At 41.2% G+C, this 15,081-nt stretch overlaps 1 protein-coding gene across 1 annotated transcript in view; it reads right to left on the bottom strand.

The window, feature by feature from the left end:
• gpc1b (glypican 1b) overlaps nt 1-15,081 on the bottom strand; it is a 69,495-nt gene that overhangs the window by 14,522 nt on the left and 39,892 nt on the right. The window contains exon 3 of the mRNA XM_068340184.1: nt 13,897-14,055. Within this exon, the coding sequence (XP_068196285.1) occupies nt 13,897-14,055 (159 nt within the window). The remainder of the gene's footprint in view (nt 1-13,896; nt 14,056-15,081) is intronic.

Genomic DNA, 15,081 nt, shown 5'->3' with positions numbered 1-15,081 from the left:
TTAACTCTCTCTAACAATCTCCCATCATCCCTCAAAGCTTAACCAGCCTCTACCCCCCCCCCCCCAGCATCTGCCGTCTAAGGAGGGAGTGATGGGAGAGGGTGCCTGATTGCTTTATCCGAGCACATTGGGTGAGGAAGAGACAGAAGAGGAAAAGTAGCTGGGGTGGGATACAGTAGTTGCTCTCTGTCTAGAGTTAGCGATGCAAGCTACTGTCATTTAGAATTATATCAAGTTAACTTTATTGCCACTTTTAAATTATTCATGAATGGCACTAAAACTGTGGTATAAACATAACGGCTCAAGAAGAGGTTCATGAATGACTAAAAATTATTTACAGTGTATAAATATAACCAGATGAAAGTTGAGAAAGACCCAATGGTCAGAATCACATAAAACAGATCAGCTTTGAATAGTTTTACAAGCTCTTAGCTCACATGACACATGACAGTGTAGGATACAACCTTGTCATCGGCTTAACTGTATATGAGGTGTAATATTTTGTAGCCGTGATCCAGGGCGACCAAACATGCTAATTCTGCACTACCTTTAAAATATTTTTAAGGTAGAGGCAGATTCTAACATTATTTCCTTCACCTCCACACACACACACACACACACACACACACACACTTAAAACAAATGGAGTCAAGCATGTGTGTCTTAATGACTTTCTTCCTGCACTGAGAGGAGAGTTAGTGATTTCATTTGCAATCTGAGCTTCACATCCACCTTGACATGTAAGAAGCTTATTTTAAGTCTATTCCCACTCTTTTCCCACTGCTTCTAAATCTGATTAAACACACCCACACACGCATTCATGTAAAAACCTTCCACCGTTCTCCCATGCCTGTGTCTCATGTGTCAAGTTGTGTTATTTATCCAAAAGATATCTGTGTAAAGCAAACTGAGGTTCCTTTGGCATCCAGTCACTCTTTGTATACTTGGACTGAGTGACTTTCTCATCATTGGCGACTGGTAAGAAAAATATTTTGCAGGGTGCAAAATTCCAAAAACAACACACACATTGTAATGTTCCCACAACACTAATGTTAATTTTCCAACTAGCCCAGACAGAAGAATATTCAGCCAGAGAACAGTGTTTAATCAGGGAAGAAATAAATTTTATTTAATACTGTGCACAGAGGGAGAGGGAGGTTGAACATGTTCTTTGCACAAAAATCAAATATGTTTTTGAACATATTAGAAATACATTTATGGAAAGATATTATGAGATTCAATGGAGCAGCTAACTGGGATCTCAGGGATTGGAACTTGGATTTCACAGTTCGGTATTTGTGTCATGCGGATCTACTATGCTAGAGTGTGGCAGGAGGCAGGGCCAGACTTGTGGGAAGAGCCTTGTCTCCACACCTGTTCCTTGTCTCCATACCTGTGCCTGATCAGGCTGATTAGCCTGAGGCTTTTTAGGCCAACTTCTCTGGATTGTTTTTGTCTCTCTCCACCCTGGAAGTTGGTTGCACTATTTGAGGTTTCTTGTGTATCTTGAATTTTGCTTTTCAGACTAAAATATGAATAAGAACTTCTCCTCTGGTGTTCTGCATGTAGGTCCTGACCCTAGTAATGACATTGGATCTGCTTTATGTAGAAAATGTGGTTCTTTTAGCCTCATCAAGCCATAACATTCAGTTATAATTGAAACCATTGAGATGAGAATCAGAAACTCAAGAGCAGAAATGTCTTAATGGCGCCCCATGGGGCTTCGAACCGTTTGGAACAATTGTGCCGAAAACAGTTTGATTACTTGGAGCCTCATTCATTGGGAATGTGAGCGCCCTCCTTGGCAGGGTGTCTGTACTGCAACCACACGACAGCCAATGAGCCCAGAAAACGGCGCTTTCCCAAACCATGGTTTGGGATGAGGAAGTGGTGGGGTATTTCGGGTTCTTGTTCGTGTGAGAGAGAAGAACCGAAAGGGGGATTGCTTGTTGGATCAAGGCTGTCTGTGGTGATGCAGACTCTCTAAAGTTCGGCTGCAGTGTAAAGAGAGCGAAGCCATGAGGCAAAGTTCTTGATTTACTGATTCGCAAAAAGTTGAAGGACCTCTGATGCCTCGGGTTAGGTTGGTGTTCCTTAACCAGAACGTGAATGCATTCACAGAAAAATCAACACATCAGAGATTGGAAAAAAACTTTAAATAAACGCATTCACACAACCAGTTGTACTGGAAGGATAGACATTTTAATGTCGTAATTATTTAATATATTAATATTTAATAAGTAGTAAGTAGATTTTGTCCTCTAGGTATTTGGCAGAGGCAGAAAACCTCTGCCAAATACATACCTAGGGGTATTTGAAAGAATGCCACCAAGAGGAGTTATATGACCAAGCCTTGAGTGGCTCATTCCATGCAGAACCAGAAGAAAGTTTCTTATGCCAAAATCCAAAGCCCCTGGCAACATTAGCCACTTGACCAATTTTGAACTGGTTGGTGATTAAGTAATCACAGGCTGACAAGAAACCAATGAATCTTTAACAACTCATCCATTCTCTGCTAACTCTCCAGTTAGCAGAGAATAGCAACTCGTTTTTGGTCCTTGTTTCCTCCATCTGGCTGTTAATATTATCTCACATTTGCAGAAGGAAGTGTTTCAAAGTACCAGGGACCATGCTGTGGGGGACAGAAAACAGTCAGTCATCTTCAGATTACGACCGCTGTATCCGCCGCAGTGGGTCACGGGGAGCCGGAGCCTATCTCGGCGGCATAAGGCGTGAGGCGGGGGACACTCCGGGCACGACGCCAGTGCACTGTGGAGCCACACACAAAGACATACAACCATGCACACACACACTCACTCCTACGGGCAATTTAGAAAGGACAATCACCCTGAAGCGCATGCTTTTGGAGAGAGAACCAGAGAACCCAGAGAGAACCCACGCAGACACGGCGAGAGCATGCGAACTCCGCACAGAGCGGGACTCGAACCCTGGTCCGCCGTGTTGTGAGGCGGCAGCGCTAACCACTGCGCTACCGTGCCGCCCCGGGACAGAAAACATTTTGTGAAATTTATAATCTGTAAATTTTATCTGCCCACACAATGAAACAGAAAAGTAAGACAGTCACATATGAGGCTTAAACCCACAATAACTTTAAACACTTTCTCACATACGATTAAGGACCATAAATAAAGCTGTCTGAGAGAGAAACATGACAGATTAAATGAGTTTTGGAAGTGTACCAGATACCGACATGCATGAATTGGATTGAAAGGGATGATGACTGGAAAAGAAAAGGTTGGAATGGGGGAGAAAAACAACAATTGACTATCTCTGGACAACTGACATCCATAATTCTATTTGTTAGTTTGACAAGTGCTGAATGATCATATTAGCTGGGTGTTCTTTGGCAGGGAAGAGAGAGGCAGACAGCCAAGTATGAGGCAAATCCCTAAAGGAGGGGAAGAGAGAAAGTAAGGTGGCATCAGTGCATGAAATTCCAACTATAAAAAACGAGACATTGCGAGATGCAGTTGGATTTGATCCGATTGAATGATAGGAGCCCGAATTTTAGAGAGTATTCAAACCCTGTCTGGGATGATTGAGGACTAAACTGTGGAGCATTCATATGACTGAGGTGGTAATTTATATCTGATTCAGTGCATAACGGAGCAGAGTGCTACCTGCAAGTTTACTTTTATTCAAGGGTCATTAGGGATGTTATGAAATCTCCATAAGTGCAACAGAAAAAGTTGGCTGTAACAGATATGGCCTGAACTGATAAACCTCACAACTGAGCAAAGTAGCATCTCTACCTTTCGTCAACCCCACCTCGGATTTCTCTGCCTGGTTTTCGGACTACCTCTTGTGTATGACCTTGCGTGGTTTTTGGACTGTGCCCATTTGTCTGCCGTTTGTCTAATTCATCTGCCTGTTTACTCAGAACCTGAACCCTGCCTGTACTATTAACCTTTTTCAGTTGTGACCCGCCTGCTACTCTGTCGTGTTTTTGGGTTCCCCCTGCCAGTCATGTTCGAGCCCTGACACATCGTTCAAAATGAAAAATGTTTCATAAATAGTGATATGATGGTCACATTCACATGGAAAAATAAAATTAACAGACCCATTGGTTGAGGGCCAAACTACCTTTCTCTCTTAAATTAGCTGAAATATGTTAATTAGGTCCTGGAATATTCTTTAAAGAAGCCAAAAAATATCCTCCATAGCTGAGGTTAATGGAGGGACCTACAAGAAATTAATGAGACAGTTAAAGAAAAAGACCAAACGATACTGTAAGGTTCAGAACACTAAGATTAGCCTTTAACAGTTTCCAGTGATTCACAAGTACCCATGATACTCAGCCTGTCCCTTTGTTATTTCTTTCTGCAAAGACAATGAAAGTAGGAACATAGCAGTCCTAGACAAACATTGCTGTCCTGCATGCACTGAATGCACAAATGATGATCTGGTAGCCATTAGAATGTTTATGTGTCAGTCTTACTCTCCATCAATAACAACATTTATCACACACATACTGTGCCCCAAGAGCTCTGCAAGGCCCTTAGCCAGCATTTAGATGCTATTAAAAGGTCCCTTATATTAAACACGCTGACACATCACATAATGAACACCATTTATCAACAGGCTCTCTTTATTCGACTTTTTCTGTTGTGACGCTCCCTGGCTCACATTATGCCCAATTTACCCAAGCCTTTTCTTTTTCTAATCATGTGGTTTTCTTTCTCTGCTTTATCCCCTCTCTCCTTCCTTCTTCAATTATATACCATTCCTCACCCTCACCCTTTGCTTTGTTTTTCCACCTCTACGTACCTCATCTTTTTTCCCCACTGCTTGGCCCAAAATACTGTATCTTCACGATCTCTGTCGTCATCCTCTCTATCTTTTTTTCTACCTTTTTCATGTTATCCATTCGAGGCACCATAGCTGCAAATACATTTGGCATAATTAGGCTAGTGTACTCTTGATCTGCACTGATGTGATTTGCCTGCAGATAATTTATGCCAATCAAGCACCACAATGGGGACAGTCATCTTTCATGACATCATCAAAAGTGACCTTAACAACAGGAAATTGGTGGGCAATAGGACATAGTGAATAAAATCTGTTGCTGTTATTGTATCAAACACTGGTACAAGGATATAGAATGTCATAACAGTGTTAATTTAATTAGGTTGAGAAAAATCATCTGTTGAATTATTCGATACAAATGAGTCAAAAATTTTACTCTGAAATTTTTTAAATCTTTTTTATGTGGTTCAACATAAATAAATGATCACAGAATCTGAGTAAAACAAAATAGATGTTATTTGGGAAAAGAAGCATCAAACATAGGTTGTGGTGAACAATGTTAATATAGAATGGCTTACTGAATACAAAGTGCTAGGGATGATTATTGATGAGATACTAACATGGAAACCTCATGGAAGACAATTGCAAAATAAACTAGCAAGAAGTGTGTCCATACTATGGAAAACCCAGAGACTGCTAAATCAAAAGGCGCTTTATACAAAATTATTGTGCGTTAGTCCTGCCCCATTGAACTATGTATTGCGCTAAGGTGTGGGGAAACGCATACAAAAGATTTATTCACAATCCCCATTATAGAGCACACACAAATCATTTATTAAATTCAAATTACCTAAGCTATATGACGTAATAAGCTATAGGAGTGTTCAAGTCATGTATAAGGCAAGCAACAACTGTTTACCACAAAATATATTAACACTTTTCCAGAATAGTGAATCCAACTATCAACTGAGAGGAAACAATGCATTTTTACAGAAAAAAGCAAGAACTTTGTTAAAAACATTTTGTATTTCATTTACTGGTTTCCATCTATGGAACAACTTGGAAAAGGAAGTTAACCCTATCTACCTTTAAAAAATGTATAAAGAACTGGCATTTGCACGGTTACAAAAGAGATGGAAATGTTGGTTAACTCTTGAGTTGTTGGTTAATATGATCATAACATTGTTGTCCAGGGACTGTAAGAACACTGGCAAGGTTTTGTTTTGACCACCTGTAACAATGACAAAACTTGCTGTTCCTTCAGAAAATAATGTGACCGTGCTCCGTGCCACTTCTGAGATGACTGACAATATTGGGACTTGCAGTTCATAATAGGACCCCTTAAACCTTTGTTCACTTAGGAACTGATGAAGACGTATGCAGACACATACATCTATTGAGACTGAATGGTCGACAGGATCTTCACAAGCCAAATGGCTTCTACCCATCAGCTTTTTTTTGGATGTTGCTGATGTTCCAAATGAGATGGTGGTGAAATCTGTTGTAATAACATGTTCAAAAAAAGAAAAATAAATAAATACATTTGAAAAATATAGGTTTATTGATGTAAAAATGCATTTTATATTAAGAAATGTGTTTTCAAAGGAGAAAAATACATCACACTTATGTACATGCAGTCACAGTTATTGCGTTGAAGAACTGCTTGTTCTCGCCCTGCTGTTAAAGCAGCAGGGCGAGGACAAATGATTGGAGTTGGACATACCATAAAGGGACATGAAGTGTTTGTGCACACTGTACAGAGTTTTTAAATGTCTACACTTTAAAAGTAAGGTTTTTGCAAATATCCATATTTCTCTTTCATCATGAACATTTGATATGTATATAAGTATCAAAAGAAAAGCATGTGTTTGTATGAAGCAATGTTAGGTAGCAATATTAGCAAACTTTGGAACAAGCAGAGGCTCCAGATGCCAGTAATGGTGGCAATAGGAAAAAAACAAGTACTTGATTCCAGATTTCCATCTGTCTGGAACAGCTGATTCTCATCTAATAAAGAGGTCCGCCTGGTGACATCACTCGCTTTGTCCTTTTTGACCATTAACCCCTCACTTCAATATGTGTTACGCTATTTTTTTTTCTTTTTCAATATCTTCATTTCAACCATTCTCCACCTATATATATATTTGTACCTTCTGATCTCCTACGCTTGCCCTTGATCTGAGGGTATGCCTCCCATTTCTCTGTACCTACCATCTGCCTCATTTTCACTCTGTCCTCTTCTTTTCTCAGCATCCTTTTCTGTCTTTGTTTAATGTCATTGTAGTGTGTTATTCATTTCGTACATATGTACGCAGTATGAATGACAACAAGGAGATACTGCATGACCCACACAAGATCTTTTTAACTGACTCACACAGCAACACACACTAAATTACAAATTCACAAGCATATAAAACAAACATATTTATGGTCACTTACTGTGTGCACACATGCATCGCCAGATCTAACTGTATGTGAGTATACAGTCCTTTAATCTGTGGCTTGGTTGGGGCTCCTGTCAAAGTCTGTGAACCTAAAAAGGCCTGGCTCACTAGGGCTGAAACAGTGACACCCTACACTTAGCCACATGGCGCTAGCTAGCCCACACCCTGCTAAACACAGCCAGATGTGCAGGGAATGGTGGTCACTCTTCTCTCCTGTAGCTATGTAAACAAAAGAACTCTGCTTAGGATGTGGTTGGCAAGCGGGTAAGTTTTGGTCATTAAATAAATAAAAATATACCGTTACAGAATTTTTTTTATGTCTAATCTGGTAAAAATAACAGACCGTCCAACAAAGAGTCTGCTCCTGGGATGGTACAAGCAGAAGTTATTAACTAAAAATCAATTTTGAACTTCACAACAGCAAAAGACAATAACAGGAGGCTGTTTGTGAGATTCGCTGAATCTTGCCAAATTGTACTGATCATGTCACAGTAAATGTAATGTATGAAGGTCCAATTAACCTCCCATCAATCTCCACATTCTTTTCGTCAGAGGAGGCAACTGACAATGGATGGTTTCTAGACCTAAATGTCACAAATCATTTCTACTTCTCCCTCAACTAGATCAGGCTCTTCCCAGCAGAAAAGTTTTCAAAAAAACATTTATTTAGATTAACTGTTCAACATAAAATCACATCAACAAAAAACCATCAGAGACTAACAAACTCAAAATATTGATCAAAAATCAATCTTCTTCCCCTGCAGAACCCCCCCCCCCAACAACCCATATACGGTTGAAAGCCATCAAATTGTCTGTTCAATCCTTAATCTGGCTTTTACCGGTCCCTCCAGCACAGGTACAACTTCGGTGCTACGTCAGAGGAGGCAGCACCCTGAGTCCGGTTACTGCACGTAATCTAGATTGCCAACTTGGCAGCAGATTTACCAAAACAATAACAGACATATTTACAGCCAAATATTTTGGACCAAAGATGAACAGATCATAAGTAAAATATTTTCCAAAACCCTGAAACCACCTCTCAAGCACATCAAACAGTGCCACCAGCCGGGGACACTGAACGAACAAATGTTCCAGGGTTTGACTGTTCACACAAAAGATACACTCCTCCCCCGGCTTTGGATCAAGATGTGCTCTGTATCTGTTTGTGGCTATAGCCCCATGTTTTTGCTTGTTTTTCAATGGGCAACTTGTACAGGCTAGGTCAACAGCCCTTGGAAACATTGAAGAATCTGGGCCAAAAAACCAGGTCCATCTCGACTCCCCAACATCGCTCAATGATCTAATACTCACACCTTCAACACACACCTCGAAGTGGTCCTTCTTTTTTGATTCGTGAAACATGCCCAGTTTGGGTGTTGTAAGGGTACCGGCGAGTCCCAAATGTGTTAGAATGGATGGAACAGCATGGTGCGCTGCTTATAGTGTCAATACCTTCTGGATTGATCAGATTAGTGTTCGGATTGCTGACGGTTTGCTTTCTAATTGCTTTGCAGTGGAACCAACCAGAAATAGATCTCAAGTCTGGGAATATTTAGAACTGGTGCCACTGATCAAAGTAGATTCTAAATTTTAAGAAAACTTATTTTCAGGGTCTGTTACTCACACAGTAGCAAAGAATAAACCACACACACATATCATTTTTAATTTGTAGGTGAAGTGTCTGCTGTGTTCCCAGCACCTTGCATTCAGTAACAACGCATTGTCATTGATGAGGTGTTACCGAGCCAGACGTGAGAATGAAGCCGGTGGTGCTGCTGTGATGACGTCTCGGAATTCCAACTGTTATCTTACAATATAGACTTTGTTTTTTCCCTGTGGCCCTAATCTTCCTGTGTAACTCATGCACACAAACACACAAATATACCCAGTACTGATTATTACATAGACATGCTTGAACATGTAATGTACATCTCTTATTGCTTTATTCAACCCTGCAGGGTTCAATGATCATAAATCAATTTCCTATAAGGCTACAATATAGCAAGCAAGGATTAACACATTAAATTATATTTGGTTTTATTCAGAAAATATATGCAATACAGGGAACGTCAAGGTGCTATTTTCTGGGATCGTCAATCGTTATGTGGCTGCAATACAGTCACCTTGCGAAAGAGGGCACCCACGTTCCCAGTGATTGGGGTGCCAAGTAATGAGACAGTTTTCGGCACGATTGTCCCAAATGGTTTGAAGCCCCATGGGGCGCCATTCGGACATCACTAAAAAGCACTGAAGGACAAGCCGATCAGGCACAGGTGTACAGACAGGCAACAGGTGAGGAGATGAGGCTCTGCCCACCAGTTCGGTGCCACCTCCTGACACAACCCAGAACAGTAGAGCAACATGACACAAATAACGAACCGTGACAGACATTACCTTTTCACCTGGTGAACTAATCAAATCTATGATAACATGATAATGGTGATTGGTGAACCCAACTGGGCTTATACAGCTCTTAACTATTCTAGAGTTGAGACTTTGTGAAACATAGGTCTTGTCCAATCTTGCAGCACTCATTCTATTATTACTTACCCTCACCCATTAGCAGTGTCTACATTTCTGATTTTTGACCCCCAAAGTTAAGACCCCCCATTAAGAATCTAGGATAACTGTGGGGTTCCTCATTTGTCCTATCTATAGTAAAGTCTAAAGCGCAGTTAAAATCTCCACCAAAATGAGTTTGTCCTGATTATAGTTCTTTAATTCATTTTCAAAAGAAATGAACAAAGCAACCCTTTCTGAGCCTTGACTTGGGGCGTTTTATATTGATAAAATAAAAAAAAGAGTTCTCTGCCCTCACAAGCAACACCCTGCCCTTCACCACTTCAGTGGATGATAGAAATGTTGACATTATCTCTAAACAAAATAGCCACCCCAGCACTGAAATTTGTGCCATGACTAAAAGCACACAGGCACTCCCACCAAAGACCCCTGTCAATCTCATCACTTGGATCTATGTTCTTTTGAGAAGAAACTTCAGAAACTGGGCGGCACGGTAGCACAGTGGTTAGCGCTGCCGCCTCACAACACGCACCCGGGTTCGAGTCCCACTCTGTGCGGAGTTCGCATGCTCTCCCTGTGTCTGCGTGGGTTCTCTCCGGGTTCTCCGGCTTCCTCCCACCTCCAAAAGCATGTGCTTCAGGTTGATTGGCCGCTCCAAATTGCCCGTGGGAATGAGTGTGTGTGTGTATGGTTGTATGTCTTTGTGTGTGGCTCTGCGGTGCACTGGCGTCGTACCCGGAGTGTTCCCTGCCTGATGCCCTATGCCGCCGAGATAGGCTCCAGCTCCCCGTGACCTGCTGCGGCGGATATAGGGGTGGTAATCTGACGATGACTGACTTCAGAAACTACAGCCCTTTTGTTTGTATCCCTCCCATCATTAACATTTAAAGTCCCTGTTTTGAAGCTCCGCATAGAGAGGTCAGAAGAAAAAGCGGAAACAAACAGTATAGAGTTATCAGAGGAGAGAAAAACCCTGTGTGATGCATGATCATTTAATCTTTTTGTCCCTTTTACCTTTTGTGCCTTTTCTTAACGTTGTGATGTGCTTTTTAAGAAAAAAAAAAAAGTTTCTTTTCAGCTAATAAAACCAACTGATCTTAACAATATGTCAACAAGCTTGATACATTTTTCAGTGTTTCTGAAATAATTTTAACTGACTTACAAAACGTTTCATAGAGGTCTGTGTTCCTATTTTCACTGATAGACAAAGTATCAGATTCTGTGTCTCTCATAGTCCATGTTCTGTCCCTCACAGGACACCTGACAATCAAGCTCTCCGAGTCCCTCATGAATGTCCACATTAGTGGAAGCTGCTTGTTCAGTGTTCCCTGCTGACTGTGATGGTATAACAGCTACAGACTTGAGAGCTGCTCAAAATCTCTTCCTCTATAGAGGTGTGTTGTTCCTCAGGCTGACTTCGTTCCTCTCTAACAGTATCACTAAACCCATTTGAACGGACTAATGTGTCCGGAACACTATGACCCGATGTCGCACCCCCGGCTATGGCTGCGGACTCATCAACAGCCCTAGCGCCAGGCAGGAGACAATGCACCAGCCCCCCCAGCAGAAGATAACACGCCCGCCGCCCCAGCAGGTGGTGACTCGCATGCTACCTCTGAAGACGACGCACCCACTGCCCCCAACAGGCACGTACGCATGCAGCCTCCATCACAGCAGCTGCGTCAGCCGCCACCAACAGTTTATGTCCTTTATCTCCACACTCAAAACATTTCAGCTGTCCTGAACTGGTATATACCATGTGGAAACTATTGCCGTGTTTCACCTTAAAAGACACCTCTGGCGTTGGTGGAGGTGTGTCCAGGAACATGAACACCTAGTGGCACCATAGTGACTGCACTTGTTTCAAGTTGGGCTCCTTACATCCAGTGTTCCCGCTAAACTACGCGCCTGCGCAATTGTGCACTGCTCGCACTTTCTCAGTGCACAAGAAATTCTATGCTGCGCATAAAATATAATTAGCTATGAACTTATTGTGATATCCCTTGCGTTGTTAGTGTTTTGTGTCAGATTTGTGCATATTCATATGACATTTATTAAGATTTTATTTTATTTTATGAATATTAATCATTAATTGCGGTTACTACTAGATAATTTTGGGTAGTAGAAATACTAATAAAAAAATGAGTAATTAGATATTTTACAGAGTGACAGGCATTTAAACTGTATCACACAGGGAACAGCACATGTCGTGCAAATTGTGAATGTTATAATGTGCACAAAATGTTATATCTGAAAGGTGTATGTGTCATTTCTTCCAGAAGGACCCTTAGCCAGGCCACAACTGGACCTCAACAAGGCCAAAGCAGGACCCTTACATTGAACATACTACACATCTCATGAAGAACAAGATTTTTGTCTTTTTCATTTCAAGTGGGCCAAATCACTTATATTAGAAGTAAACCAATGAAAATTGCTGCTGTAGTTTGATTTTTTTTAAATAAGCCATTTAACTTGCTATGATACAAGGTTTTGAACAAGTGTGATAATGGTGTGTGGCCACAGTGTGGATATCTGATGTTGCTCACAGTGGTCTTTGGTGCGCTCAGGAAGCTTATCCTAAGACACATGAAAAATTAGAGGGAACATTGCCTACATCCCAAACTGACGATCTCAAAACCACTAGCAAATTTTCCGAATCCCCGGAGTTAGTTCTCGACTGACTTATTATATAAAAGTGGCAGAACACCAGAGACGGTGATTTGTGTGGAAGGTTCTGACAGCAGTGCACGTGTACAAATAACTCGCAGCTCAATATGCCGCTCTGTAACAGCTGATGGACACGAGACTCACTTTTTAAGAACACAGCTACTGCCTTGTTCATTCTAGAGGGAAACACTATTTTATCATGTCCTACCTGCTCACCTACAGCCAGCAGACCCTCCTCCACGCTGACGTTACCATTCGGTGGGACTATCCTTATTCTCTTCCGGATAGATGGCTGTGGTGTCTTGGAGGATACCATTCATCCAGAAAACAAACCACTAATCCCTCAGTTAACCACTCAATAAACAACAAAATACTTACCTGATTATGCACCTAACAGATTAGAAAATCCGAAGAGATGATATCAATGCGCCACTTTCACAACGACTACTCTAACTCATGCTCATCGAAAAACGAAAACAGAGGAGATGAGAGGAAGATGTACAGTTTTCAGATAATTTTCCTATATGAAATTATGTTAAAATGAGTATGTGGCCATCATACTGCAAGTAAACACGCATCAAATTGATTAATTGTAAAACACAAGTTGTAGCGTTGGTGGTGTGGGTTTCTGTGAGTGTTTATCTTCAAGTTTTTGGATGTACTTCATTAGAAGGTTTAGAGTTTGAGGCTTAGTTCTGCTTGAATGTGTGTCTGCAGTCTGTGTTGTTTACTGGCTTCACTTAGCTAAATGAGGTGTTTTCCTAAAGAATGACACAAGCTGATTTGGAAGGAATTGTGCATCTTAGCTGACCTTGTGCGTCATTGTGCGAGAGTATTTGACCCTGACAGATTGATGGTATTGCTCTGTCCGAGTGAAAAGCAAGGGCCATCAGAAAGAAAAACAGGGGTTTATAAGAAAAGTAATGAAATGTCACTTGGTCACTAATCACTTTGATGTGGAAAAAGTCAGGCTAACTAGGCAAGCACCCGAGCCCCTGACAAATCCATTGTCACAGACTGGCCAAGGGGAACAAGTGCAGCACAGAGACACGCTTACATTAACTGGAGCAGGTCATTAGACACAAATAATTGCCTTGGTGCAGAAGTGTTCTTAGAAAAATGTCTAATTTGTTCTCTTATACAGGATTTTAAAACCATAATCAAGAAACAATACCAAGATTTTGTGGTTCCTGACCCACAGCGTCATATATGTATCACAAAATGTTGGCTTATACCAAATCAGAGCTGCAGCCTGCTGCAGAAAATGAGCAATAAAAGTAGGGAACTTTCTCCGTTATTTTTTAATGAAGGTTTATCATGCCATCAAATAAATACTGATGATGAACTAAAGTCTTAAACAAAGACCTTACATTCAAACAGAAAGGTCTAAACATAAAATCAATGTACCATTATAATGAAAACATTCAAGACTGGGTCACTTTGATGTACAATACTTTTTTTTTTCATCTCATTCGCTCTCTGATACTTGAAAACTCACCATTGAATGCATTATACTGGCCAGTGAGGTACGTCTGTAAGGACCGGCCGGAGTCTTTAAGGTGTCCCTCGATCTCTCTGCGGCTCAGCACAGCCAGACTGTCCTCCATGTCACTGGTGCAGCAGGTGTAACCCTGGGGACAGACGCGCAGATGCTCCCCTAGCAGAAGGACGTGTGGACAAAGCGAAGGATATAGAATGGGTGAGGTGGTTGAAAAAAGGGGTATAGCGGAAAGTAGGGGTGTGGGGGATAAAGAGATGACAAAAAGACAAACATTAGCATTGAGAGGATCCATTAGCTCCTTTACAACTCAGCAAAACTCAAATCACTAGTCGCTGCTTCTGGATAACACAACAACAAACATAAATGTGAGCTGTTTTAATAGCCTCAATCCCAGCTTGTTAGCAGTTGTGTAAGCAGCTATACTGATTATCCAGAAAGATGTAAGGCAGGCATACAACCCTGCTCCAATACAAATTTAGTAGGTACGAATGCCTGTGTGTGGGCTTACACCCTGATCACACAAATGGAAAAACACTGAACAGAGTACAAGAGGACGAACCCAACCCATGACAGCATCTGTCAAAGATGGTCACAACTGTAGTGAGTCCAAGTTGTGTGAGATGCAATAAAATGACCTCTCAAAGGATTTTTATTGTTTAGCATATGTTCTCTTCCCTATTGGGGTTATTGTGCACAAGGCTCCACACAAACATTTCACAAACACTTTCCCCCTTAAAATGGAACCCCACTGGGTTACATAACCAAAATGGCAATCCAAAATCACACTTTACTTACACAAACACTCCTAAAATTTTGATTCCGATCACTTCTGCATTCAGGGAAATACCAACCATACTCACTGTCTGGACAAGGCATCAGCCAACACATTCTTGGACCAATTTTTATGTTGAACTGTCAGGTTGTTGCCCTGAACGATCAGAGACCACCGAATGAGATGCTGATTTGGATCCTTTTTTTTTTAACCTATATTGACAGTTGTCGATTATTGACTAAGCCAAAAATACGTAGCAAGCTGCCTTTGCATATCATATCTGTCATGACTCGTCGTACATTGTGTCTGTCATGATTTGTTAAATATTGTTTCTGTCATGACTTGTACGTTTTTCTGTCATGACTCACCTTGTTATTTCTGTCATGGTGCTTCTTGTATCAATCTCCTAA

This window comes from Antennarius striatus, chromosome 18 (assembly GCF_040054535.1).
Source record: "Antennarius striatus isolate MH-2024 chromosome 18, ASM4005453v1, whole genome shotgun sequence".
In the NCBI taxonomy this organism is placed as follows: domain Eukaryota; kingdom Metazoa; phylum Chordata; class Actinopteri; order Lophiiformes; family Antennariidae; genus Antennarius; species Antennarius striatus.
Note: the sequence above shows the minus strand (reverse complement) of the source record. Positions and strands in the feature narration are given on the sequence as shown.